The sequence below is a fragment of the Melospiza georgiana genome, chromosome 4, assembly GCF_028018845.1.
Source record: "Melospiza georgiana isolate bMelGeo1 chromosome 4, bMelGeo1.pri, whole genome shotgun sequence".
Taxonomy (NCBI): Eukaryota; Metazoa; Chordata; class Aves; order Passeriformes; family Passerellidae; genus Melospiza; species Melospiza georgiana.
In genome coordinates, this window is record NC_080433.1 from 29,713,035 (window position 1) to 29,740,556 (window position 27,522).

Here is a 27,522-nt window from a genome sequence, read left to right on the forward strand (position 1 = left end):
CAAGGAATTTATAGACTAAATTAGATGGGTAGCACAATAATTGTAACAAATGAGAGTCATCTGCATTTCCAGGTCAAGCAGAAATATAAAAATATCCCCAAACTACCCTGCAAAAGCCGGCATATTGGAACTTGGCAGAAAAATAACTTCTTCATTCTCCGGTAATTTAAAAGTAAATAATTTCTTGTTTTGAAATTAAATAATTTGTTACATTTCAGCAACTCAATCATTTGAGAAAGGGGGTCAACTGAACTATTTTAATTTGCAGAATGTTCATTTGCATTTCAAGGGTCTATTTTTTGCCACTCATCTTTATTTTAACATAATACAAAGCAAGGAAATTCTGGGTGAGCAGTAATTCCAAAGGCAGTATTTAATATTTTTTTTAAATTAATGAAATTGCATTTATCACTATTTTCCCACTTCTGTGTTAAAAATAGTAAAATGTTCAAGTTTTTTGGTACTACTTAAACATTTTGATATCAAACCTGCCTTTTTTTCTGAAGAAACTTCTGTACACAAAACATGGGATTTATGCATCATTACACTGCTGCTTTCTAATCCCCTTTCAAGAGCTGTCACTTATTTATCCTATTTCCTACTTTGTGCTTGTTTTGATTTCAAATATAGAAGAACAAAAGTATATTTCTCAGTTGACATTGCCTTCAGTTTCAATAAAAAAGTACAATACAATCAGAACAAAAATAAAGCCTTCACAAGGACACTTTCAAGTTGTAAATTTGCATGTGAGCATCTAATTTAAGCACACACAGAAAATCAACTTGTCACTGCAAGCAGCAGGGAGGTTTAAAGTTGCAGACCAAGACAGACTAGTTATAAAAACATGCACAATTTGATTTTGTGACATGGGACTACAGAATCATCTCAGCAGGTGCCTGCACAGAGCGAGCTGGTGGCAGTGGAGACAGGCAGTGCAGGCACTCTGAGTATGGGGTAATGCTGAATTCACTCATGACCATAGAAAAGTATTTATTCTATTCTGAGATGGAAACTTGGAGTCTGCCTGTCTCAATTCTCTTTACTTCAGAAATTTTTTAACATGAATGCACATGTACTTCTGCCAGAAGGCTATGTTTCTCCCTTTCAAAACTGTGTGTGTTTAACACAGCAAAAATGGAGCTGGGGCAAGGACCAGGGAGAGGAGGTATAGTTTTTGCCCTGAGAGTCTCTAGGCTAATTTACTCAGCTATTTTACCCAAATATATGGATTCTTTCATGAGGAGTACTGGGATCTATCAGACTTTCCTGTGAAATCCTTCTCTTCCTCCTCCTCCTGCAGCAAGATATGAGCTCCTTGAATGCCTAGGTTTTAATAACAAACCAAAGTTTTCCATTGCAAAGGAAAATGTGGCCTTGCTTCATTTAACAATTGAAGCAGACGAATCCATAGGTTCCACTCCTGCACCAATATAGATCCTTCAGAAAAATGGACAGCAGTGGAGGCTTCAAACACAGACATCCCTAAATCTGATTTTCCTGTGCCTGAAACGTACAGTATAAGGTAGCACAGTAAACATCAGAGAGTTCAGACTAAATTAATACAATGAAGGCTGGGTCAAGGACTCTCAACTTGAGGCATCTGGGAAGTAAGATTTGAATCCATTGCTGTATAGGAAGCCAGAAAGCAAGTAAAGTGGCTCACTTTTTAGTGCCTCAGGCAAACAGAGTAGGGAAAATAGGGTGTCTGTAAAAGAATGTACTAGGTTTCTCCTTGTGCTTTTTCATGGGTTTTGAATCAGGAATCACAAGGAAAAAAGGGAAACCCTCTTATTAAACAGGCACTTTTAATCCAGGATACGGATTCAGAGCTCCTTTCTTTCCTTTCTCTCTGCATACACACAGCACGCTCACCTGTTCTCAGCCCATAAATTACCTGCTCTCTCTCTAAGCAAAGAAGGGGGACACATCCCTCTTTGTGTGCCCAGCCGGGATCACAGCCTGGCAGCAAGGCTGGAGAGGACAAAGCTTGGCTAGAGAGACATTCCTCCAGTGCAGGGATGGAAACAGGAGGGTGTTCCCTGCTTCATGGAGAGGGCCACAAGAACTTTTGCACCCACACAACAGCTGCCACCTCATCACACAACCAGGAAGGCACAAGATCCTCCTTTTTGGAAACAGCAGAGGGATGCGAAGGGAACAAATGAAAACACTTCCCACTCTAGGGCACGTGTGTTGTCAGTGTGAAAGACACTCACTGGTCTATCCTGTCGCCTGGGGAGAAGTTTGGTTCATAAAATCAGATAATTAAATATTCTTCATCACAGCTGCATCATTTTGAACCTCTTCCATTGTTCTTTCCTCATCAGCCCCCACTGTTTTTCCAGTACCTAGAATCTGGAAAAAGCCGAAAGCCTTTCATCTTATCAGGTGTGGTTTATTGCCCCCTGGTTATACAGTAATTTTGGTCTCCACTCCATGAAAAGGTCATACGATGGGATATCAGCTCAAGAATTGTCAGTTCGCTGGACAAATAAGGCAGGGACTGCCAACACAATTATAAGAGCCTGATAAGGAAGGCACAGAGAAGAGCCAGCAGGAAAGGGAGAAACGACCACAGCAATTTAAAAGGTGAGGGGCAATCCCAGAAGAAGGCAAGAAATGCCCCTGGGGGGAGGGAGAGAGAAGGAACAGGAGTGTATCTAACCACATTCTTCCCAAAATAAAAATTAACAAGAAGATAGAAGTGGCTCAGGAGAGGAATCACAGGTATTCACCCTCATTAACAGGGAAATCTCCCGCTGTGCTCGATGCCTAATTGGGAGGCTTAAGCAACTGGTAGGATGATTATCAAGCTAGCTTGCCTCATAGCTCAGGATGGAAAGAAAATAATGTCTTCTCTTGACAAGTATAGGTGGGGGGTAGAGGGCACTAATTCCTGCTCCTACACGTGTTGCAAGGACCATCTCTTTTTCTCTTGTGACTGATAAGATGGGATGATGTTGAAAAGCACCTGCTTGGAAAGTTCAAAGGGTTTTCACAAAACAAGAAAAGAGAATCTGAACCAAAGCTGATGGCTAGGAGGGATGGTTGAAGGAAAACCTGGGAACTGCTGATGAGGAAGCTTTTCATATGTGACACCTCCTTGTATGCGAGAGAAGTTTACAGGTTGTCTCTCTTGCCAGTTAATGGCCCGAGGGTCAAGTATTTGTCCTGCCAATTATTTTCTTAACTCCATAATGGTACAAATCCAGTGGGCTTTTTGGATGTTTCAGGCTGAAAGCAGAAAAGGAAGATAACTACCCCACAAACAGCATTTACCAACAAGAGGCAACCTTTCCCAGGGCATTTTTCTCCTGGTTCTGCAAGGAGCACACCTCCTCCTGGAACGGCCATGGAGTGTTGGGAGCTCCGTAAACACGGAGCAGGGGGAACGCTCAGCAGTGGGTGGGGTCGGTAAGACTTTCAACCCCCACTTCACTCCTACCTCCGCAGGTGCTGGTGCCGGGGCGCTCGGCGGCGAGGGCAGGCGTGTGCGCTGAGCCGCGGGTGGCCTCTTTCTCCTCGCCGCGCCCCGGGGTGACCCGGGCATGGGTGCGGAGGGCCGGGCCCCGTCCCCGCCGCGCGTCCCGCGGCCTGCTCCGCCAGCCCGGGCAGCACGGCAGCGCTCTGCGGGCCGCCGCCGCCGGGCCGGGAACATGACGGACCCGCGGGTGGCTGCTGGACAGAGGAAGCCCGGCCTGTCCTTTTCCATTGAGGAAATCCTAAAGAAGCCTTCTGCCAGTACTGTCCCGAGCAGTGACATCAGGAAAAGAAGCAGCTACGCTGAGAGACCTCCGTCCCTAAAAGCAGGGTCGCCAGTGGCCTTCGGTATGTATAAAAACGGAATGAAAATGTTTCTTGCTTTTTGGTACCGAAGGCTGTCAGGTTCAGTCATCTAGAATTTTAATTTTTTAACTTTTATAGGAATTTAGGATTTCCCTTATCAGGTACAAATAGTTCATTATATACGCAGAAATAATGTTTTAAAAATAATTTGCTTTGAACCTCGCAGTAGATTGGACTCTGGGGTTTGGTACATTGTAAAGCCTCAATGTCATTGGAGAGGTGAGTATGCAACCTGAAAAGTTATTTCAGGTTGCTCTCTTCAGTGAGGAGTGCTTATTGTAAAAAATACGGCAGCTCTCCTTTTAAAAAACATACTCTTGTTATCTAGTAGGGGGAAAAAGACAAATGTGTGCCGTAAGTGCAGGTATTCAGACTCAGAAAGTGAGCCTAAGACTGCTGCAACTTAACAAAATTTTTTGAGTTTTACTTACACCAGGAATTGACTGTTGTCTGGAATTACAGCCAAATCTTATATCAGCATTCTTTTCTGATAAATTTGACCACTCACCCTCAAGCAGGAGAAATGATCTGTAAGGGTAATGGTAGCTACCGGAGTGTTAGAACCCAATTGCTGTAATAAGAGAAAGCATATATGTTTAAGAATTTCTTTTTATCATCATGGACACTACGTTCTTTCATGAAGTAAATGAAAACATCTAGGAGAAAAACTTGCATAACTTCGATCTTGGCAAACCAGCAAGTGTGTTAGACTTTTTGACTTCAGTTTTCACAGTTTAGTTAGTCTGGCCTTGAGTGAACTTTTACCCCCACAGAAATTGTCCCCTTCTTTTGTTAAACAAAGAACAACATCCAGCATTTTCTGGATTAAATATTTTTTAATCTTTTTAAATCTCCATTTTCCATAAGAAATAGATACAAGCAGATCTACTTAAACAAAAAATGACCTGTACTTTTGGCACAAAATTTTTACTCACCTGTCACTCAACTTCTTTCAATAACGTTTAATGCTACACTTTATTTTTCGTAATATATAGTGTTATTTTCATGGATTAGGACCCCATTTCCCAGGACACTGGATGAGCCACCCTTTAGTAAGGGAGAGAGTCTTTCTCCAAAAGCCTGTCAGTCCAAGAAACCATTGCCTATTCTCATAGAAAGCCAACAAGACCTGAGGGTGAGGGGAACTACTCACTACTGTAACTTGAGTTACTGGGGTTGGACTCAGGCACCCTAACACTGACTCTTAGTCATGCTCTGCACAAGAGTTGGACTTCTTTTTGTGTATCTGTGACACGGGAGAACTCACCTCCTCACTGTGTGGCTCACCTCTCAGCACTGGGGCTGAATGTACCACTGCTGCCTTTTGTGCCAGTAACTGGAGCTTTCCATGGAAACTTGTGTTTGGGAAAGAGAGAGGGCATTTTGCTGCTTTTTCCCAGAACCATAGGATAACTGAGGTTTGGGGGGACCTCTCCAGGTCATCTGCTCAAAGAAAAAGCTGTTCCAAAGACAAAATGAGGTTGCTGAAGGTTTTGGCAAATGTTGCTTGCCTGTTTTGCCACTGGTACTATTGGAGGACTGGAGCATTTGGAGGTTTCCTTGAGCTGCTTTTGCCAACTGGAACTGGACAACCAGTCCTGAAAGATGCAAGAACTTGGTAGTTTGTAGAGGTGGAAATGGACATGGCTGAGGCTGCTGCTGGTGGAGTAGGGCCCATGTGTCAAGGGTTCTGAAGGGGGAGAAATGCTGCAGTGCGCTCTGGCAGTGTGGCTTTGTGAGCTGAAAGTCCTCTCCTGAGGGCCCATGGCAGTCACTTTGCGCCACTGGATCCAAAGTGAGACAAATAACACCACTGAAAATTCAGTCAGTGCTTGTTCACAGCATGGGCCACAAAACTGCATTTCAACAGCATGAGAGTGTTCTCGGGGAACTCAGACAGGACCTTTTTGTATTAAGCCTTTTTCACAATCAATGTGTTGAAGCCCAATTTCACTGTGTCTCAGCTAAGTGTGTCTTGGCCACTGCAAGTTCGAGGGTCTAACAGGTCTGCATGCAGGACGTGGTGGGCTCCTGCACTACTGCCCTGCCAGTGCAGCCTCAGCCCACGTTGCTCCACCTGAGCATACAGTCAGTTTTCCATCTTGAAAGCAATGCAGGCAGAACCATCAGGCCTTGCCTTTGACTTTTCTTCACCGCCTTCACACCAGAGAGAGACTAGCTGTAGCAGGAGAATATAGTCACTCTCCTCTCCCCTGCTAGAAAGAAAGGCTGGCTTCATAAACTTAAGGGAAGGTAGAATATTAACCAATGAAAACAGTATATATATGTGAAGATTCATTTAATTGTTGCTGGAAGTGGGAGAACAGAAAAGCTGTAGAATCTTCCAAAATGTTTTTGTACTTTGTTTTTGCAATTGATCAAGGAATTAAAAAAAAAAAAAAAGAAAGAAAACAAAACCTTTTCACTATTTGTTTCTTACCTAAGAATGTGGTACCTAAATTTATTACCCTTTGCTTTCTGAGCAGAACTGTGATTTATTCAGATAAATTATATTTATTTCAGAAGTGCAATACCCTGTGCTGTACATCTTGGGATAATTGTTGTATTCCATCGAAGTCATTCAGCTTCATGCCATATAACACTGTCATTAAAAAAAATGTCTAAATAATCAGCCACATCTGGTATGGCTCAGTGCTGGCCAAGGTCAGGGAACTGAAATGAGCTAGGGAACTTGCTGGAAATTCCAGGATGGGACACAAATCCAGCTGCTTTCTCATAACAGTTCAGCAGCAGCAAAGAAGGAAGTACTACAGGTCAGGGGTTAGTTATATCTTACTAAGGTTTTTAAGAACATTCCTCACAAACCTCTATGGTATTTTTCTGACTAGAGCTATGATTCATTTGTGAGACAGGAAGATCCATATGACACCACATAGGCTACGGTAAGGTAAATACTGAGGCCAGAAATTACCATCTGATGTAGACAGTCTCAGTACCAAGATCACACTTTTCCTGGAGTCAGCTGAGGAGATGGGTAGGACCAGGAGAGCAGAAGATGGAGAATGTCAGAAATGGTTGGACTTGGTGGTCTGATGTTTGGACTCAGTTATTTTAAAGGTCTTTTCCAACCTGTGATTCTAAATGAGGGGTGCAAACCAAGATTCCCAAGAAAACTCATGGGTGCTGGATCAGATGACTTCTAGAAGTTGCTTCTAACAAATTATTCTGAGTCTCTGACAACAAGGACGTTGTGATGTACAGTGCAAGCCTCTCACAGAGTGGTATGGGAAGATCTCTAGGCCTGACTCCTGAGTTCATATGTTTTTGTGAGTGTAATTCCAGTGGGACTTGAAATAAGGAGTGTGCAGTGTTCTCTGAAGCATTTGGCTTTCCAGTTGCAGCGTTAGTCATAGCGGAGTTCACTGTACACACACAACAGCTAGAGGACCTGGAGCTGCAGTTATTGAAGCTGTTTAAATAGTTGAAAGAGTCTTACCAAATGAAAAAAAAAAATGGACAAGAAGCCATTTTAGTATGCAGTCTGTGCTTTTCCTCTCAACCTTTTGTCACAGTGCTTGAAAGGGTAACCATGGCCTTTGCAAGGAACACAATTAAACACCCAGTGAGTGCTGATTTCCTCCCTTGTGCCAACTCTTTCATTTAAAACACAGAAGAATATCAGACCTATTTCAGAAAAAAAGATTGTTCTGAAATTCCTGGGAACCTGATTTTAATGTACTTGAAATTACATCTGAATTGATTGTTCATTACTCCCCTGTTTTCTGCCAGTGAGGTTTCACCAACAGGAGATCCTTTGTCAAGTCAGGGAAAACTTGGGATGAGAGTGTTACACCTGGGAAATTAATAGTGAATGCAATAAAAGATATGGTAATTTCATCATTCTGCCTTGTGTTATGCTCCATCATGTTAAGGATATGCAAATTAATAGGAATACAACCACCACTTCATACACAAACGTCAATATGGTGATTGTTCACCTTTAGCAGCACTCCACCCATCTTTATCACTAAAGAGGAAACAAACTGAAGGAATCTAACTGAACAGATACCATCTGGTCAATAAGACCAATTCATCCCACCTATTGCAAGGAAAACCAATAAACCTGGAAAGCAAAAAAATAGGAAGGAAAGAAAAATATGTAGAGGAAATAGAAAAAAACCCCACAATACAAATATGCTTCCATTTAGACTCTTCCCTGTTCACAGCGTTAGTAAGACCCTAAAATCATAAACCTTGTGCCTCCTCAGGTCCGTCTCCAGTGATTGCACAACAAGGCTTAACTGAAACTTAGATTATCTGAAATAACCTCTGCTTTCAAAGTGAAACCCTGCTACCTTGCCTGAAATTGTCCATCCTTTCCTATGCAACTGAAAGTCAAGAAAAAAGACCATTTTGAGCGACAAGTCACAGTAATTTCTGTGCATGGCAGTAACAAGTATCTCATGTTGTGCTGGGCTGAAATGTCATTGCCTTCTCTGGGGGTGGGGGGAAAAAAAGAAAAGTGCATTCTCTGGAGGAAGTTTTGCCCCATGTCAGTTTATAGCTGATTTTCAGAGCTCTTGCTGGAGTCACATGAATGTGTACCAAAAAAAATTCGAGCTGACCTTAAGAGCAACCACTTTAGGCAGGCTTTTTACTTGGTCAGAACAACAAACACCAGAGAAGGTTGCAATGCAAACAGGATTGGGGCTCCAACTCTCAGCTATGTGCTGTAAACTCAGTATTATTAAACTCTGCCTTCAATCTTATCCTCCTGAAAAACTCCTTGATTAATTCAGAGGCTCATACTTTGAGGTTCATACTTCTTTGATCTCAAACAACAGATCCTCCCACTCCTTTTCACCAGTTCACAGACACATTGGCATTTTCCAATCTGCCGAGGACTGTCTTCCATTTCCTCCCTCTTCTTTCTGCCTCAGTCAGTAATTGCTCTGTCCGTGCTCATACATGACTTGTACTCATCGCTGGGGTGTGTGAGCATCTCAGGAAAAATACTGGGGAGGAAAGTTGTAAATAAAGAATAAAGACCTGTGAAAAGTCTTCTGTAATTTAGGAAATGCTAATGTCATTCCATAAAAGCTTTAATCACTCCCCATAAGAGCACCTTGCTTAGGTACCCTCACATTTTTCATTACTGTAGCATATAAGCATCATCACTTTTGTAACATGAATTTTCACAGCATCATATCTAGCAAAGGAGTGCAACTAGTCCTTAATTTAGGGTTGGGAGACTAAGATAGAAGTCCTGGTCTAGGAACCTATGCCAGTGCTGATACCATCTGATCATCTGTTGTTTAACCCCTGCCTCATGCTAGTGACTATTCCCAGGTCTATCCTTCTCCTTTATGCCACAAATATTATTCAAAACCTCACCTGTTTTCTCTCCAGAAAACTCAAAGTTAGTTGATACTAAAGGAATAAAATTAGTTCCGTTTTGCACAATGTGCCTCAAATGCTAAGGTGGGCCAGATTTTTAAGGTCCACATGACTGTACACATGTAATTTTGTTAAGAGGGTTACGCAGATTGGTGATATTTTAGATAACATTTGAACAATTATTCCTTATTGAAATTAGACTTTGGCTAATTTTTGGAGCTCTTATAACTTCGTTTTCTTCATGTAAGTGTCAACCATCTATAAAACTCCTATTGTGTGAGCTCTTAGTGAGGGCAGAAGCAGAATTAGATACTTTGTCTCCAGATGTTGTAATTATCATTCCTCCAGTGCTGCTTTCAAATAGAACTTGTTTGTTTGAGAAAATAAATCTCTAACAAGTCTAAAAACTTAGATATTTTGCCAATGCCAGACATGACAACAAAGATATATATATATATACACATAAAATGTATATTAAAAAGTGGAGTCTCTTCAAGTACAGCCTGTAGTGGTTCACACCTGCTGCCATTTAGATATGAAAAGGGAGAGAGGACCACCCACAGGTGCAGCAAACTCCAGAGTCGAGATGTGGGAGACTGCTCAGGAGTGCAGTCCATTATTGCATTAGGATTTTAACGTTCTTCAGCAATAATAGCAGACAAACCTGTACTGTCATGTTTGCTCCCAGGCCATTCAAACCATGAAACCTAAATTCCACAATGTGTACATTATGCTTATGTGTTGCTTTTTACTCTGGCTTTCCAAGCAAAGAATACAGGTGGGGAGGAGAACTAGAGCAAATTCTGGGTTTGCCATTAAAGCAGCACAGACACAGATGTCTTGTCTCTGAAGAGACAATTGAGCCATGATTGCAGCTACCAAAGGCAGCACATCAAACATTCAGCACCAGGGTTTATGGCAAGGCTGTAATACAGAAAAGGGAGGTGGAGAGTGGGGTGTTTGGTGTAACTCTCTTGGGATGCTGACAGCCACAGACAGCCCACTGCTGTAAACCTCGAGGCTTCCCAGCGTGTTTTGTTTCAGTGCATGGCTTTGCAAGGTCTGCTTACATTCATAAGGAGGAGTAAGAACTCATACTACATTCATGAGGGCAGAGAAGTCATCTGGAAGATCTTTGTGGTGCCCCAGTACACAATTGAGGTAATAAGGCAACACCATAGCTGAAGAAAGATTGTGGCTTCTGGGGCCAATTTCCTCAGCATTTGGGGTCAGGTGTCCTAGCACATGACATCACTGGTTGCTGCTGAAGTTACTGCAGTTTGTTTATAATGTCCATGCTCAAATCTAAGTTAATGTTACAGCTGTACTTAGTGAAAATAGGCCAACACACGCTTCTCCTGTTTGTCCTGTCAACAAGAGCGTGCAGGTGATTTCACAAAGATGAGCTGGCTGTCAGTACCTTCACCAGCATTACTTGTCACAAAGGCAGAGGGGAAATGTTGACTGCCTGGGCAAAGGCTGCCTTTAGAATTGTCCAATGCCTAAACCAGAAGAGCAGGCAGCCCAGATGGAGAATCAAGGACATAGGGACCTGAATTAGGGAAGACACTGACTTTTAGCCTATTCATTGGTCCATTTTCCTATAGGGTAGATGTACATACAGGGACATTTAAGAAAGGACCAGACTTTTAAAAGCATTTGGCATCCAGCAAATTCCATGGCAATCTTGTTGACAGATTTTCAGAGCAGCTCAATATCCACTTTGCTTCCCAGTTCTTCCAAAAAGGCAGCCACTAATTTGGATACTGACAGGGAAGCTTGGGTTTCTCAATCTTTTGGTTATGTCTCATTATTTTTTACAGTCCTTTTCAAAAAATCTCTTTCTAAGGACCATTGAAAGTTTTAAGGTGGAAGGAAGCAGAAAACAGGGAAGATTTGGGGGTCAAATTCACCAAGGTCCTGTATGTGCAACATGGGGTAATCTTGGCATTGAAGTACAGCACAGAAGGATTAGGGCCATTTTAAGTATGACCAGGTTTGAATGGCACAATATCCAGACCACTTTTTTCACATAAACTGGAAGGTGTGCTGAATGGTGGTGGCTGCTTTATTCAAAGCTGTCTTGTGCTGTGTCCTTCACAGATTCCAGCAGCCAGAGTCAGTCTGACTGTGACTTACCTTCAGCCAAAATCCTTCTTCCCACCATGTGTGCTACACCCATGGCCAAAGCAAGGAGAGTGCAGGCAACTCACTGCAAGAGAAGACCTACTGCCAACCCAGTGTCCTTCCTGGGTGAGGAAACAGGACGTGAACGTCTGGAAGGCAAAAGAAAACATGAGGAAGATCAGCTATGTGGTTTCCCAGTGGACCATCCCCTTCATGGTGAGTGCCTCTGTATGCAGACTTTCCCCTTCAATGCCCCAAAACACAGCTGTTATCTTACAGTTATGTATATGGTGATACCAAGCAACAGCCAGCACGAGTGTTTCCATTGGCTGAGTCACAGGAGTTGGTCATAGCTCTTGGATGAGTCACAGAGACAGTTCTTCATTCTTGCCATCAAAAGCCACTATTTGAGCCAAAGTTCCAGCTCAATCTTACCAACTCTACCAATGTTAGTGGTAGGGACTGTTTTGGGTGTTTGTTGCCCTCCTGCTTGGGTTGTGAGGAGCTGCCACGTTCTGAGCCTCACTGCCAGGGTTGTGGAACGCCCATTTCCTGAAAATGTGCATTGCACAACGTGGGGAGAGAGGCTGGTGAATAAGCTGAGTCAGCTCACTGTGTTCTGTACACCTTGGACCCACTGTAGAGGTGATGAAGAGGTCAGCAGCATGCACACAGGCAAACTGGCGACAGGCAGTAGATCTGGCAGGATGGGTCACGCACAATTGTCAATGCTGGCCATGTTGGTGAACCTGCAAATTTAATTAGTTGTGAACATTGGTAAATAGTGGTCTATCTCCTAGCCAAAGCACTGGACAATACCAATATCCTTTTCCAATATGTTGCACAGGGACTTTAGGCTAAGCAGGATATGTGGTACCTGAACAAGACTAGTTCCTAGCAGACAGCAATTAATTGGCAGCATGTGACAGAAATTTCTCTATATTCTTTGTGTTTGAGGAAAAGTAAATACAGACATTCATACTATACTCCAGAAAACAGGTTTGCAGCAGCAGCAGAAAGATGTTTTTGCATAGTCTCTTATTATTTACTCCAGGGAAAAGAAGGCATTTCATTTAAGTCCATTGAAGATGGCAGATATGGGGTTACTCAGCTGGCTTTTCTGAGATTCACTCATCATCCTTGCTCCATACTCTGCAAGCTGGCAGGAGAAGGAACGCTTTCTGTGAAATACATTTGGAAGAAAATCCTTTTTTCTGCCACTGCTGCCAAGATATACATGAGTCTTGTGACAAGCTGCTTTCACCTCCTCCTCCTGCACGAGACAGCCATCAGTATTGATGCAGGGAGAAGCCTTGTAAGATAACTGGAAATTTTAGCTTTCCTCTGCCATGTAAGCTGCACACAGCTCATGACAGCAGGGCTAAATCATGTGGCCTCCTCATAGAAGAGCCAGGGCTGTATGCATCTGGCTCCCAGAGTTGCCTCTGAATATAAAAGTAGAATATTCACATATTCTCTATATGAGGGAGTCTCCAGCCAGGAGGATCACACCATAGCTGGGAGGTGACTATCCTGACTTGGCATTTAGCCAGCCTGATCAGTAAAGCAGGGGAGGTAGCCTGCAATTATCTGCATAAAACAGAGCCAACATGAGCAGCCCCCTTCAATGGCAGCGTGTATTTTAAAGGCATTTTAAACAAAATCCCTCTGTTCCCTGGTCACAGTGAGGTTTTGAAGCCAAGCAGAGGTTTAATGATCTGCCATTTCCTAGGCTACTGGTTCCTGCAGTTGCTGAGCCTTTGATAGAAGCTGGCTGGAGAAGGAGGGAGAATCCTAAAGCGTGGGATTGACGTTTTCCCTGTAGCGTGCAAACAATGATGTTTCGGATCCTGTTCATACACTACATCATTCCTAGCAGAGAACTGGAGGCCTGGGTTTAAAATACTTTCCTGTATCTCAAGTTTCAGCCTCCTTCTTCCACTCGACAGTACAGGGAAGAGCTGGTGGTTCATTTTCTCCTGCCTCTGGCTGTGGCAGGTATCATCTTTCTCAGACAAAGTCAGCAACAACACCTGCAGGAAGGGTAGACTGCAGCATCCCTGGAAGCAGTCTGTAGTCCAGCTGATAGCAAATGGACTTCTGTTTATGCTCCTGTCAGCTGTGGGGGGCTTCAGACCTGCTTTTGGCATGGCAGCTACAGGTCAGTTACGGGTCCTCTGACAAGGCAGCTTGGCAGTCCCAAATGCCCACAGTGTATCCATGGAGGTGTCCCCAGGACCTCCCTCACACCCACACCAACAATCGCTGTAAGCACTCAGAGGAACAGCACCAACCTCAGCAGCAGGAGACCTTTCTGATGTGGAAAGACATCAGAAACCCTTCATGGGGCATTCCCTCCCCTCTCTCTGTTAGCACACATCTATTGATGGTTTGTGAGGAAGGGCCCTGGGTCTGTCTAGACACACACATCTGTTTAGTTGTCAGGGAATAGAAGAAATCAGGCATGCTATACAATCACCTTGGAGGCAGGAGAGCTGGGCTTTGGTGCTATTTTGTATGGGAGGAGAAAGGTGAGGAGGCTTCAACAACAGCCTCCTTCATGGGCATGTGGTCTGAGATAACAAGAGCACCCCGAATGTGACCTTGAGTATGGGATTTGGAGCATATTTCCAGGAAACTCTGTAACAATTCCCTAAAATTTTTCTTTTCACCACAAAATGGCTTCTGCCACTAAGCGGTTTAGAAATGCAGTGTCATTTAAGCTAAATAGATTTATGTCCTTATCACAAACCACTGCAGGAAGCAATGCCTCTTGTACTTTGAACTTAGAGGCTGCCCTGTAAGCAAAAAAAGAAGAGGCCTCATATGCTAGAGACATGCTGACACTGGCATTTAGTTTTGCTAAACCCCTATTTGAATTTGGGTGCCTTCATTCAGAATGCTGTATGCCTTCACCTGTGGCCTTCTGCATGGAAAGCTCAGCAGAGCCTTTTCAGAAAACCTGGATTCTTGGAAAGAAGCATTGATAAAGCCCATTTTAGAAGGAGAAACAGCTTTGATAAAATCTGTTTTAGAAGGAGATCATTTGAAAGAAGGCCTTACTTTGAAGCTGCAGGTAGAGACTCTGTTTGGGCCAGCTTCTGTGAGATGAGTCATTGCAGCCCCTTTGCCATGCACAACCACCATCGCTGCCAAGGGATTCAAAACACCAGAGCAAGCAGGGAAAACTCTTGTGGTTGTTGGTCACCCTCTCAGCACCTGTCTATGTAAACCCAAATCCTGAGCTCCCACTTTGCTTTACTTCTCTCTGCCCTGACCTCCCTGGGACTCAGCTTGCCAGTCCAAAAGAGTAGAGCACTGGAGCCTGAGAGGATAACACACTCCCATGCCTGCCTGACCTGCCTGCCTGCAGCAGCTCCTGGTGGAGATTGCCAGGTGCAAGATCCCAACCTAGTTTGGATCCTCCTGGGCAATCATTTTGCAATGAGTCTTTTACACATGCTGGGTTTGTATACATTGGGTAGGTGTGCACTGGAACTATATCCAAAGGCAGTGCATGACTGTGCCCTACATTGCACACAGATCATGGTTCCAGTCTCCTGCTCAAGCAAAGGAGCAGCTGCTGCCTTGGAGAAGCCAGGTGCAGCACCACCTTCAGGCACCAGTGGATGTCTGGTCCTGTGGGATTTCTTCTCTGGGCAGTAATTGAAGGACTGCATAGATCATGCTTCAATAAACAGAGCTGGCTCCTAATTCCACCAGAAACTGAGGGCTTCAGGCTGTGAACCACATGTGGTTCAGAGGTTCATGTTATTTCCTGCAGCTCAAGTCTTCATTATTTGCTGTAGAGGAGGCTGCCCTAATGAGTCAACATCACCCAAATATTTCCATAGCAGAAATCTTCTGCACATTGCTGACTGTGAGCTCAGGGATCTTTTTATTAATCTAATTGTTTTATTGTCATGATAGCATCTGTGATCCCAAAGCATATTGATGAATTTTGGTGGCAATTTTCGTAAAGACAACAGAAAGTATAGAGATAATCTAAGTTCTGGAGGAAGTCCAGTATAATTCATGTTCCCTCTGTACTGATGCCATTTGCAGACATCCTTAGCTCAATGTTTATATTTTCTCTGAAGTCATAAATTCACTTGTACTATTCATTTGTGGACAATATGGTCAAATCCCTGTACCTCTGTGAAACAGCATGGTTTATCTCTCATGGAACAGTCTTTTCCTCAATATGCTGACTTACCTTAATGCACTTCTGAAACACCCAAGAGCCAATGAAGCACTGTGCAATCACAATCCCAGATAAATATCAGCTGCCCAGACTACACCAATGGGACTGTGAGAAAGGGCACAAGCATCTCATTGTCCTGCAGAACAAAAGGCAACAATTTTAAATGAAAAGGAAAAGCAGGAGGAAAAAAGAAATGCCCATATATATAATTTGGCTGCCATTACTGTCTTACCAGCCTTTTGTTTATCTGTGTGAATAGTCCCTGCAGCCCTCTGTCTCTAAAGTGCAGTGTTCCTCTATATGCACTTGGAAATGCCCCAGACCATTGACCTTGTTTTGGTGGGTTTACTTGAGGTATTGTTGCAGGCTGATTCTTTGTTTTCTCCCTCTTTGAAGACTGACTGTTTATAATGACACCCTGGATATTAAATGAAAACCTGAATCCTTTACTCTCACCCTTCAAACTCCGTTCACATAGAAGTCTCACTGGTGTAAGTGAGCACTGAATAAAGCAAAGCTGCTAGCAGCTGGGGACTATCATAAAGTCCTTTTGTGTTGTTTCTTCATGGGTTTTGGGTTTGGAGTTTTATTTATTTAAAGCAAATGTTAACATTCAAAGCTTTCCTCAAGCCGTCCCTTCTTCCCAGGGAATTTTGGATACAAAGGGTACATTCCACAGGACCCAGAGGTTGATTTGCTCCTGCTAGTCGAATCTGTATGGTGTGACCACTTGTAAAGCTGATGGCACATCATGATTAGTTTATTTCAAAGGCCTTAATGAGTATTTATTGGCTTCTCCAAAATTGTCCTAGAACTTTTTACTAAAGCCCTGGGATATGATACTGTTTATTACTGTTCTTTAAAACTGAGGGCAGGTCTTTTACCTGCTCTTTTAACAAGCCTTTTATGCTTAAAGGAGAAACAGTAGAGGCAGGGATGTAAATAAACATTCCTGATTGGTGTCTAGATGTTTGCAGGTAAAAATGATCACAAAGAGCAGGAATAAAGAAAAAGCAGGCTCTCTGTGCAACCTGCAATAAACTCAGGTTTTTCCCTGTTGCAAATGACTGGTTTCTCACAAGGGTTTTGGACCAGAGAGTGGTGGGGAACTTGCTTTCTTTGGTGAGAACCGTTATTGGTTTAGGCTGGCCACTGCTTTTAAGGTGAGGTTTGACTATGGTGAACATTCACTAAAATGAATGTGTCAAGTGTCAAGCTTGAGATTTAGCTGCATGGGGAGCCTATACATGCATCTGCCTCAAATCCACATGGGCCTGAAGGAGTAAATGAAGGTGCAGGCCCTTTGGCCTAGGTATAGATCTGATGGTTTGCTTCATCCTTCAGATCCAGTGCTGACCACTGGCTGTGCCAGAGCTATGCACACCATCATTTCAGGCAGCAGCATTTATAAACACTGTCATCACTTTTCTGGCAGACAAGAAAGGTTAAATTCACCAGGGGCTCAAGGTTGATGGTGAGCACGATACCCCACAACAAACTGTCCACATGAATGGTTTCATACATGCTGTCTACTCCTTGCCAACTCCTCTGACAAGCAGACTTAAGAAACTTCCCTGATCGCCACTGTACAGCCTGCTTAAACAGGTTTCTAGCCTGGTATTTTTGGCTCGCACCCCTTGATGTCTGTACATCTCTGCATTTCAGTCTTGATGTCAGGTGATTGGGCGTGGTGCTCATTAGGGAGTTTTGGACTGAAGGGAAGAGGTCAAGACTTCAGAAGTTCAAGTTGTGCTTCTCTGAATTAACTTTGGCAATGCCTGAACAGGCAGCAGCTGGGTGCTATGTGCTGTTTCACTAGCAGGAGGCTCTATCTGGAGCACATTGTACCCATCCAATTAGGATCAGTCTCACTGGCTATGCCAGTCCATCTTAGGTTGAAAAGTCACTTTAATAAAGATTAGCCACACTGCAATACTCATGCCTAAATATTGCAGCAAAGCTCTTTTGAAAGCCATGAGCCACCTCTTTAACTAGGAGAGGGACTGCCATGGGCACATCCCCTTATACAGACAAGCAGGTTTTGTCCTGATGCCATCCTGTAATAACTGGAGGTTTTTGCTGTGGGGCTGTCTGCAGTGAGCAGAATCTCACCACACAAAAACAACATTCAGAAAAGGAAGGAAATGGCTGGGGGAGCCACATATCTGAATTACAAAGAAGAGAGAGAGAGATAGGAACTTCTCTGAAAAAGGCAAAAAAGGATGAAACAGAACTTAACCAGATATGATGAGGCTCTTTTTCAACACACCTGAGTTTCTTTCTGAGAAAAAATGATACAGTCAACTTTGTTACACAGAGAAAAATACATTTCTGAGGATATATAACTAAAGCCACTTGCTTGCTTATGTAACTGCTTTCTCCTTGTCAAAGAAGATGCAGAATCTTTGGATCTGTCTGTGGCATACTGTGAGAGGCTGTCTGTCCAGAAATGACATAGAAGATTGCAGTGAGATAAAGTGATCCTACCAGTTTTCATCTCCCTGGGTTACCTACTTCAAGGCAAATATGTGCTAGTAGTGATTTCCAGCCCTTCTCCTGTGTTTTTAATTCCTTGTCCCTCCAGTGTATGGCCAAAGTAGGCTTGATACAATCCTAGCTGCTACTGGGATAAGTGCTAATGGGGGGGTGCAGTTGCAGAGATCTCCCTGAGGCAGCATTTTTCTAACTGGTTCAGATGTGCAGCTAAGAAACAGCAGTGCAAGGTGTACTACAGGCTATTTGCCTACTACAGAATGTAGTCCAGAAGAAATTTGCCCCAAGTATAGCATTATTGCAGCTGTGCAGCTTTTACTTTAAAAACTGCAATGTTAACAAACTTTTACAAGTAGTTATCAGTATCGATTTGCTCATATCTCAGATTGCTTGAAACTGTGTTATACTGGACAGTGGAAATAAGCTGCAATATGCTAAGCTAAAACTGTGTATGTAAACAATTGCAAGTCAGATGCTTCGAGCTGTGCTTAGTTTAAGGCCTTAATGCTCTAAGCTTCCTTAATTTTTAGGGAAGGAATGATGGGGGCCTTTACTTCATATGGTTATTTGGAGGTCAGAGATTACATAACAGAATAGGTTGTGAGAGGCCTCTGGAGACTTACCTTGTCCAACCCCAAATCTAAGCAGGGCCAGCTTAAATCAGGTGGCTTAGGCTTTTGACCAGTCAAGTTCAGAGTATCTGCAAGGACTGAAACTTCACAGCCTCTCCCGGCCTCCCTCATTATGAAAACATTTTTTACCTATTATGTAACCAGAATTTCCCTTGCTGCAACTTGTAGTCATTGATCTCATCCTTCCACTGCACACCTTCAAGAAGAATCTCTATTCCTCCAAAGTTCATACGTTTGAATTTGCTTCAAGCCTGACCTAATAATAAAGCAGATCTGCAAAGGACAAATGAGCCTGATACTGAATTTAAAGGAGCTATCCTGCTTTATCAGTGGGGAGAATCTGGCCCTTCCAATGTCAACAGTAAGGCAATGTACAGACAGCTGTATCTCTAAGCATCTGAAAATGCTGACACGTTTAGCTGCCTCGTATTTTCAGGCTTGGTTTCAACAGCCAGCTAACCTGCAAATGACTTTCATGGAGCATAAAAGCACACTTGAATATCCCCAGCTTTTACATAAAAAATAGCTCAGGAAACTCAGACAGAGTCTTATTTCCCCAGAGACTCTAGAGCCACATTTGAAAAGCCAAAGTTACACTTCCAACACTTCCTAGTCTTACATCTTCCACCCACATTCTTTATTACACTGTAATTCTGAATGCTGTTGTTTGCTATGGGATCTCTAAGCTGAGGTCCCAAGGCAAAGGGAACTATCAAAGCTACAGTCAGAGAAAGTTTGATCTTGCAAGAGAAAATGTTAACACAGATTCCCAGATTTTTTGCATTTCTTAATAGTTTTTTTAAAAATTAGAAATAGAATGACTGATTACTTATTGAAAAAATACAGTTTTCTATATTCCCTGCTGGCAAAAATCTTGATTAGTTCACAGGAGTCTATTTTGTTAGCAGTTTAATTTCATATATAGTCGAAATCAAAGTTTTTCCTTCAGTCTCAAAATACAAACTGTATTTTGTTCAATGTGATGAGTTTCAGCTTTGCAAAGTTTGGTTTCAGTCAGACTGATACTTCTCAGCACTGTGCAGATCCTCCCCTTACATAAGAGTCTTGTCTATAATACAGTTCACCTTTCCAGAAAGAAAAATGTGGAGGATTTAGAGTGGACTGATGGGGAGTTTCTTTTGTTCATCACCAAGTTAAAAGGGTCATTTTCATGTCCAAGAAGCTGGTATGAGACACCAGAAACTCACATGTCTCTCTGAAGCCTCATTCTCTAGTCCTGGACATTTCTCAGGTGCCAGCAGGAGAGAATATAGTAAGCCAAATATTAAATGGGAGGTGAAAATCTTCCAAACAAGAAACAGCATTATGAACTGTCTTATCTACAGGGGATGTAGTGTCCTAATATTTCTACTGTCAGTACTGGTATTTCCCTTTTCTTGCATATAGCAATAAACCCCCTTTGCAGTAATCTTTTGAGAAGGTTCAAGTAAATGTAATCAGAGCTTCTTAGGAGAAGGTGCCCTTTATACCTTCAGCATAAACATGCACAAATATTTCTCATTTCAAATCTCTGCCCCTATAGTGCCAGCAAGATTCAGTGGAAATAGCATTTTTGTTCTGAGACTGAAGCCAGTGCTGCAGTTTAATGAGTAGTACTTTGATAGGCTGATGGAAGGTCTAATGATACGGATTTAACTGTGTTGGACATCAGCTTTATTAGGCTGTTTCTGAGACATGGTAGTATTGACAGTCATGATAAATGACACTCCTCAGTTATTCCTGCATGACTGGTTTTCTTTCAAAGTCCCCAAAAGGTTTAGAAAAGATGAAATATTCACAATGGTATTGTGTCCAGGCTCCTTCCTACCAAGCTGATGAACAGAATATTTTGATTCTTATTTTCTGTGTCAACAGAGCCACAATGAGGTTTTGATTACAGAATGAAAAATGTCATTTTCTGGTTGGCACAGAGCCCACTTTATATTGGTCTAGGTGTTTAGTTACCTTTTCACTGTGTTAGCCCTCCAAAGGATGCTAATGGCTGAACAAAACGGGAAAAGGTAGCAAGTCTCTTTGAGGGGTTAAGCTAACCTTGTGTGGTTGATGGTCCCATTAGAAAGAGTATGCCTCTAGTTACATAGTATGAATTGTTAGTTGTCATCAGACCGTGAAGACCAAAAGCAGCCATACAGAAAAGCAATTTTTTGTAACAACATGGTTTCATTGAGAATTACTTCAGGTCATTGAGTAGCAAGCTCATCACAGTCAGTAAAATAATATTAGAATTTTTATGCACCCATCAGATGCAGCTTTCTGAGCTCAGTAGAAAAAGCCCTGTGGTTCATAATGCTTCGGGTATGGCTTTTTGTGCTGGTCACTCAGTGTCAGCTGGAAGATAATCCATTTGTGCATCAGAGAAGATCCCAGCTTTGGGATGAGGCTGAACTCCACATTCTGCAGCTGCTTCTTCCTCTTCCTCTTCAGCATCATTTCAGAGCAACTGAGACTTCATTCTAACTTACATCAAGTGCTATACAGAGTTTATGATCTAAATAAAATATCCTAGTGTAGGAGGGCCTTTTCAAAACACTGTAGGAGTGTTTAGGGAAGCACTTTTTGTGATCACACCACAGCAGGTGAAGCAATGAAGCATTGGAATTCACAGCACCTAAACTTCTGCATGGGCTTTAAGGCCTTATTCTTAAGTTCCTCAGGTTAAGCTTGTTTAGAAGGTCCCCACACAACAATGGTACAGTCAGAAAAATACCTTTTCTTTGCAACAGCAGAGTTAAACTGCTGGCTATACCTGCTGCTGTAGGAATGGTATGGGAAGAGAATAGCAGTCAGTTAGGGGTCAGTGGTTGGTCCAGCACTCAAGGACTTTGGTGACAAACTCATTGCAGGGCTAGTATGTTAAAATACATAGGCATTTGTTGCTGTTGACATGCAGTGGATCCGTGGAATTAGCAGTACAAATGGACACTTTTGACTCATTCCTTTCATGATAAAGGCCTGCATTCATGTTGTCTGCTAGAGAGTATCAGGAGCCAGTCACCTATGATAAGTGCACGTCTAGAAGTTGTAGATGCCATCCCAACTGTAGAGCAATATACAGAAACTGCTGCATCTCTGAATCTTCTTGTGGTCCTGTAGCCTTTTCCTGTAAAAAGTAATACATCTTTCCTTGTTTTTCACAGCTGAGAGGAAAGGGAAACGAAGAATCCGGACAACATTCACAGCTGAGCAGCTCCAGGAACTGGAGAAAATTTTCCAAGTGACTCACTACCCAGATGTCCATATTCGCAATCAACTGGCAGCAAAGATAAACCTCCCAGAAGCCAGAGTTCAGGTACAGTGTGTCTCCAAAAGGCTTTATTCACTGCAATTCATTCATTACTTGGAGGGCATTCTTAATAGTTTATGCCTGGGTGGCAATGCTAATGAGGTGCGTGACCTCTCTCTTACCCTACAGACAGGGCCACTGTCACTGAACTCTTTTTACAAATAAGGGAAGAAGTATTTTTCACCCAGCTGTGACTAACCACATGGAAATAATCAAAGGGTTAACAGAAGCTCTAAGCATACTAAATGCATAGCAAGTAAGAGTTAGAGATGGTTATGAGTAACCTGTTGGACTCTGTAGCGACAGAGCAGCCATTTATGAAAATATTTTTTGATCATTTATCAACCATTTATAGGTTAATATTCATCTAATACAAACTGTCATCCACATTCATCTTCCACAGGGTCTCAAAACACATGAAAATAGTTGCCAAAATGGAAGTGCTTCTTAGTGTTCTGTATTTCGATAGGACAGGCTATAAATGCCCTGGCCATAATTTCAGTGCACAGAAACTAATCTGGTTTTCCTCAATTGTAATATAATGTTGCTGACTGAGCTAAAATTGACCCCAAATTCTTACTGCATAGGAAATCTGCTACATTAAAATATACATACCGCTCTGTATTGGCATTTGGTGTTGCCTACCAGGCACTGTAGTGATGATTTTTGCATGAGGCAGTTTCTGCACTTGCTGCAATGCTATCTATAGTCATTGGTGTACTTCTTTGCATATATCCCTCTCTAACAATCAAAGTTCAACACAGAGCTGTTTATTGACTATGACATGCCTGGGACTATTGACTAGCTATGATAATATTGCTTCATCGTTAGGTGACAGGGAGAATTAGACCTGCATTGCCACAATATGCCCATCAGCAATACCAGTACTCCAACAATGCATTTCCAACAGCATAACAGACAAGCTGAGCTGCCACTCAGTGCTCTCCACAGAACAATGAATCACATGAAAGAATAAGGTATTTTTCTGTTTAAAAAAATTTTTATAATATGTATAGGGAAAAATAAAAATGAGTTATTACAGGAAACATCAACCTGAGATGTAAATGATAGAAGTAAAAAGTCCCTCATGTATGAAGTGCAGATGGCAAATTCCCAATTCAGACAGTGTTATACATGATACAGGAAATTCTGTCTTTGGCCTCATCCAGGCTGATAAAGGGAAATCGGCCACAAAACTAAAAATTAGCAGTAACTTAGGTTCAAGTTACAAGTTATAGTTTCAATTGACTGCATTTGTCACACAAATCAAACAGCATACAGAGAATTTGCATATGCTCTTGCTACTTTGAAATAGTTTTCACAAAGCTTTGTGTAAGTTAAATCACCTCAGAAATATAACTGAACTATCAAAAAATTAAGTGAACAACCAACCATTTGGTAACCAAATGAAACCCTTCATAAACTGTAAAAAATCTTGTGTCCTCCAGTCAAGAAAAAAAGTTATGATTGCTGTGAAACATTGTAAAGGGATAGATGAGACTGTATAACTGCATGTGTTAACACATAAAAAATTAAGAATCCTGTATGAGTAAACATGAGAAACAAGAAATTATAAAAAATAAGTAAGCAAAGCAGGAGGGTGCAGGCCAAAGCTTTGGTCAAAAAATTAAAGATCAAAAACTCAATAAAAGTCAATTAAGAAGAAAAAAAAAAGCCCAAAGTGATCAATTATATTGATCTGTTACTTTGTAGAAACAGTAGGACTGTCAAGGATAATGCATAAATGGCAAAGATGTTCAGTCATAATTTCTGCTCTATCCTTGGAAATATGTCAGGGAGCACTTTCTAAAAGGATAATATTGAACAGCAGCTGCTACAGACAGGTATTTTTTAATCTACACATCTAAGTAACTTACCTCCAGTGGTTCTGAAAAAGATGCTTGAGATGTAGTTTAGGTCATCAGTGTTGATATTTAATCAGTTCTGGAGCATGAGAGACATTCCATTCCAGGGGCCTTGAAGAAATCTAATGTATCAGTATTCAAAGGGTAACAAGACAACCAGAAAATGACTGGCCTGTCAGACAAACATTGGTTTTTGGCAAAAGCTGTGAAAACAACTGCATATTTTGTTAATGGAGAGTTAAAGAAAAGATAACATATTTAATGCTTACCAGCACTGGTTTATGAAAACAGACACTGCCAAACTCATCTTTTTATGGTGAGATTATTAGTGACAGTTTTAAACTGAAAGAAGGTAGATTTACTTTGTGTATGAGGAAGAAATTCTTTATGGTAAGATTGGCAAGACACTGGAACAGATTGCCCAGAGAAATTGTGGGTGTCCCATGACTGGAAGTGTTCAAAGTCAGGCTGAATGGGGCTTTGAGCAACCTGGTCTAGTGAAATATGCCCCTGCCCACAGCAGAAGTGTTGGAACTAGATTTTCTTTAAAAGGTGCATTCCAACCAAGAGTAGTCTATGGTTTTGTGCATTTGGTTGATAAATGTAGACAGAGCATGAGGAATAGGTTTAAAAGACAATTGAAAGGACTCATGCTGGGTATGGAGAAATCATTTTAGATGTAAGGGTGCTGGAGAGCTGGTTGGGGAAAAAAAGAGCAGTTTGGTCTGAGAAGTGTTAAAATCTTTGCCTTTAGTTAAATAAAGTAAGTCCATGAAGTGAGAACTTTATCCCATGTGCAGATTTTAGAAGCAGCGCTTCAGAGACTGAATGTTGGCTGGAGTGCCCCTTTGCCCTCTATCACTTTTTGAGTGCTAAATGGTGCTGTTTCACCATATACCTCCTGCATGGTAGAAAGGGAATGGAAAAGTTCATACAGACTAAGCAGTTTCCAGACACATGCATACCCAGATAAACAAAACTGTCCTTTCAGTAACCCCAGATACTTCTAGCTATCAGCAATATAGCAGCTAACTATCAGCAATATAGCAAAGGGCTCCTGACATTCCCATTACTTCTTGGGTGAGAGATGCAGAAATAACTGAGCTGCTCATTATTTGGCTTAAAATACATATGTATTTACATTCAGTAGCACCTGTCTTCAATAACCAACACTTTGTGTTCATGTGAACCACTTGCTTGCATTCAAACAGCAAGTCCCTTAGCAAGCTACAAACAATTGAAGGGGGCTTCAACTTTTCACGGCAGTGCAGCAAGATGCACAACTGCAGCTGCACAATAAATACATTTATGCCTCTGCCAGAAGGCAGACTGGTCAAATCAGCTGACAGATGAAAGGAATTCCCTAGAGAAAATTAGTTGTCTGCTTTCCAGTGCAAATGAGACAGCTGACAGCATACTCAGATTGCTGAGTGATCCCCGCGGGTCTTTCACTTAGGTCCCTTATGTGAATTTCCAAATGCTACCAGCTAAACATGGGTAGAACCCTGTTAGTACATCTCCACTGGTGACACACTTTTATTGCAGCCCAGCAAAACATCTAGGTGGATCTATTCTCAGTCTATTCACTTGAGAACAGGGTAGAAGAGCTCTGTCATGACATGTCACACTTTGGGAAAACAGAATGCTGTGTGCATTGACCACTGCACAGCTTTGTTCACAGAAGGATCTGCTCTCCCCAGGGAGCCCTGGGAAACCTGCAATACTGTCTTTCTTTGAACAGGGTGGTCCTGTTTCTTCTGTGTGCCACGATAGAAAACAAGGTATCATGGTCCAGAGTTTCGATATGCTATGTAAAGTGTGAAAAGTGCTCTGTCAAACCCAGTGGTTTACTTTAGATTCAGCCTCTGGTTCTGCTGAGCTGGACATCAGTGTTTTCTGATGCTCAGAGTTTAGGGAAAGTAAACTCTGGCTGTGAGAAGTTCTTCCTTCATATTCTGTTAATTTCTGTACCTTTTATTTCTTGCTTTTATCCAGATCTGGTTCCAGAATCAGCGAGCAAAGTGGAGGAAACATGAAAAGTTCAGCAACTTCGGTGGCCTTCAGTATCTGACAGAAGTTGATTTCATTCCTGCTCCCAAGTCAGATATCACAGTGAGTATTGGACACTTTGTGTCAAAGCCAGTGAGGGAGAGCCAGCTATCCTTCGCCAGGTAATCACTTCACCAGTAGTGCCATGGGACTATCCCAGAGAAGGAGCACTGGGAAAGACAAAACTGGCTATGTGATGACAGAAAATCCCACCATCAATCCACTGATCAAATAACACATTTCTTCATAGAATTAAACCTGTTTCATAAATATTCTGTGAGGTGTCTCTTGTAGGGCCCTTCCCCATTTTTGCTTCTAAATCACTTCCCTATAAATCATACTTTGATTCAGAATGTCTTTATAATCAGAAATTTCCTGGAGAGGAAGACCTAAGACATTGGCAGACACAAAGCCATGTCCATTTAGAGACAGAATCTCTTTACAACATCCAGCCTTGGTTAGGCTCACCAGTACCTTGACCTATGCTGTAGCAGTCCAGGACTGTTATTTTTTAGGCTGCCACACAGGCTCTTTCCCTGACAGGAGTTTTTTCATGGCTAGAAAAAAAGAGTATTTTGCTTTGTGTCCTGGGTGACAACACACCACTGGGGTTTAGGAAGACTGTTTTTCTAAACGTTTCTTCTTAATTACTGATCACCAGGGAAACGAATAAGGTTGATTGTAAATTTCATCTAAGTAGAAGTCCATATTGATTCACCTGAGACTATGCTTTTATTCTTGAAAGGCTCCTAGCTTGATGCCAAGAAAACTCTCTGCTTCCTATCCTGCCATGGGATACTACTCACCACTGCAAGGACAGCTGACAACTGCCTGGCTGCCCAGCACGCTCTCCTTCGCTCCCCACCACGTGGAGCTGCTGCCCTTCCCAGAGCCATACTTGCTCTTCAATGTCCTGCCCCCGTACAGCTCGCTGCTACCCCACAGGCTGGAAAGGAGCAGTATCTGTGCCAGCTCCTCATAGAGCAGGACATGGGGCAGGGGGGGCTTTGGGGATGCCTTTCTCTTCATGTCCTCCGTGGAGTTGTGCAGTTCCTCTCCTCGAACAAACCTGCTGGGATGATGGGTGGCACTGGTGCCAGGTCACCATGCTGGAGGAGAGGTGCCACAGCCCAGTGGATGAGGGCAAGAGGCACCAAGGACCTGAAAGGAGCTCCTCATCTCCCTGAGGAGCAGCATGCTCCGTGGAAACCCAACCCTTCAACCAAGAGCCTCTCCCCAGGGGGATGGTGCACCAAGCAGCCCTGTGAAAGGATTTTCTGGGATTTTACTCAGCCATGAGACATTGGATGACCCTATTGCACGGATGACTGGGGGCAGGAAAGACACTGGGGCTAAAGTGTACGTAGGCCTAAGGGCCAGCCAAAAGTACTTTTCTCTGCAGGTTTTGGTGACTTTGCTCATACATTCTGGTCTTCATGTACTGCAAAGAACATGTTTAGGTCAAAAATCAAACTTTAAAGGTACTTTTTTTTCCAAGTAGTCAAATGGGGGGGGGAGGAGGGTTGATTTGCTGTCTGTGTTTTTGACTTGAATAAAGGGGAACAAACACAATCTGAGCTGAAATATTACAGTCTGAGCTCTGGATTTGGTACTGCAAGTCTCTGGGGGCAAGAGAATTCTTCA

The 27,522-nt window shown here is 42.5% G+C and overlaps 1 protein-coding gene across 1 annotated transcript; it reads left to right on the top strand.

Moving 5' to 3' along the window:
• Nucleotides 1-3,656: 3,656 nt before the first annotated feature.
• ISX (intestine specific homeobox) lies at nt 3,657-26,860 on the top strand. The gene is made up of 5 exons (XM_058023278.1): nt 3,657-3,828; nt 11,308-11,547; nt 21,819-21,970; nt 25,825-25,941; nt 26,624-26,860. The coding sequence occupies exons 1-5, from the start codon at nt 3,657-3,659 to the stop codon at nt 26,858-26,860; spliced, it is 918 nt and encodes a 305-aa protein (XP_057879261.1).
• Nucleotides 26,861-27,522: the final 662 nt, after the last annotated feature.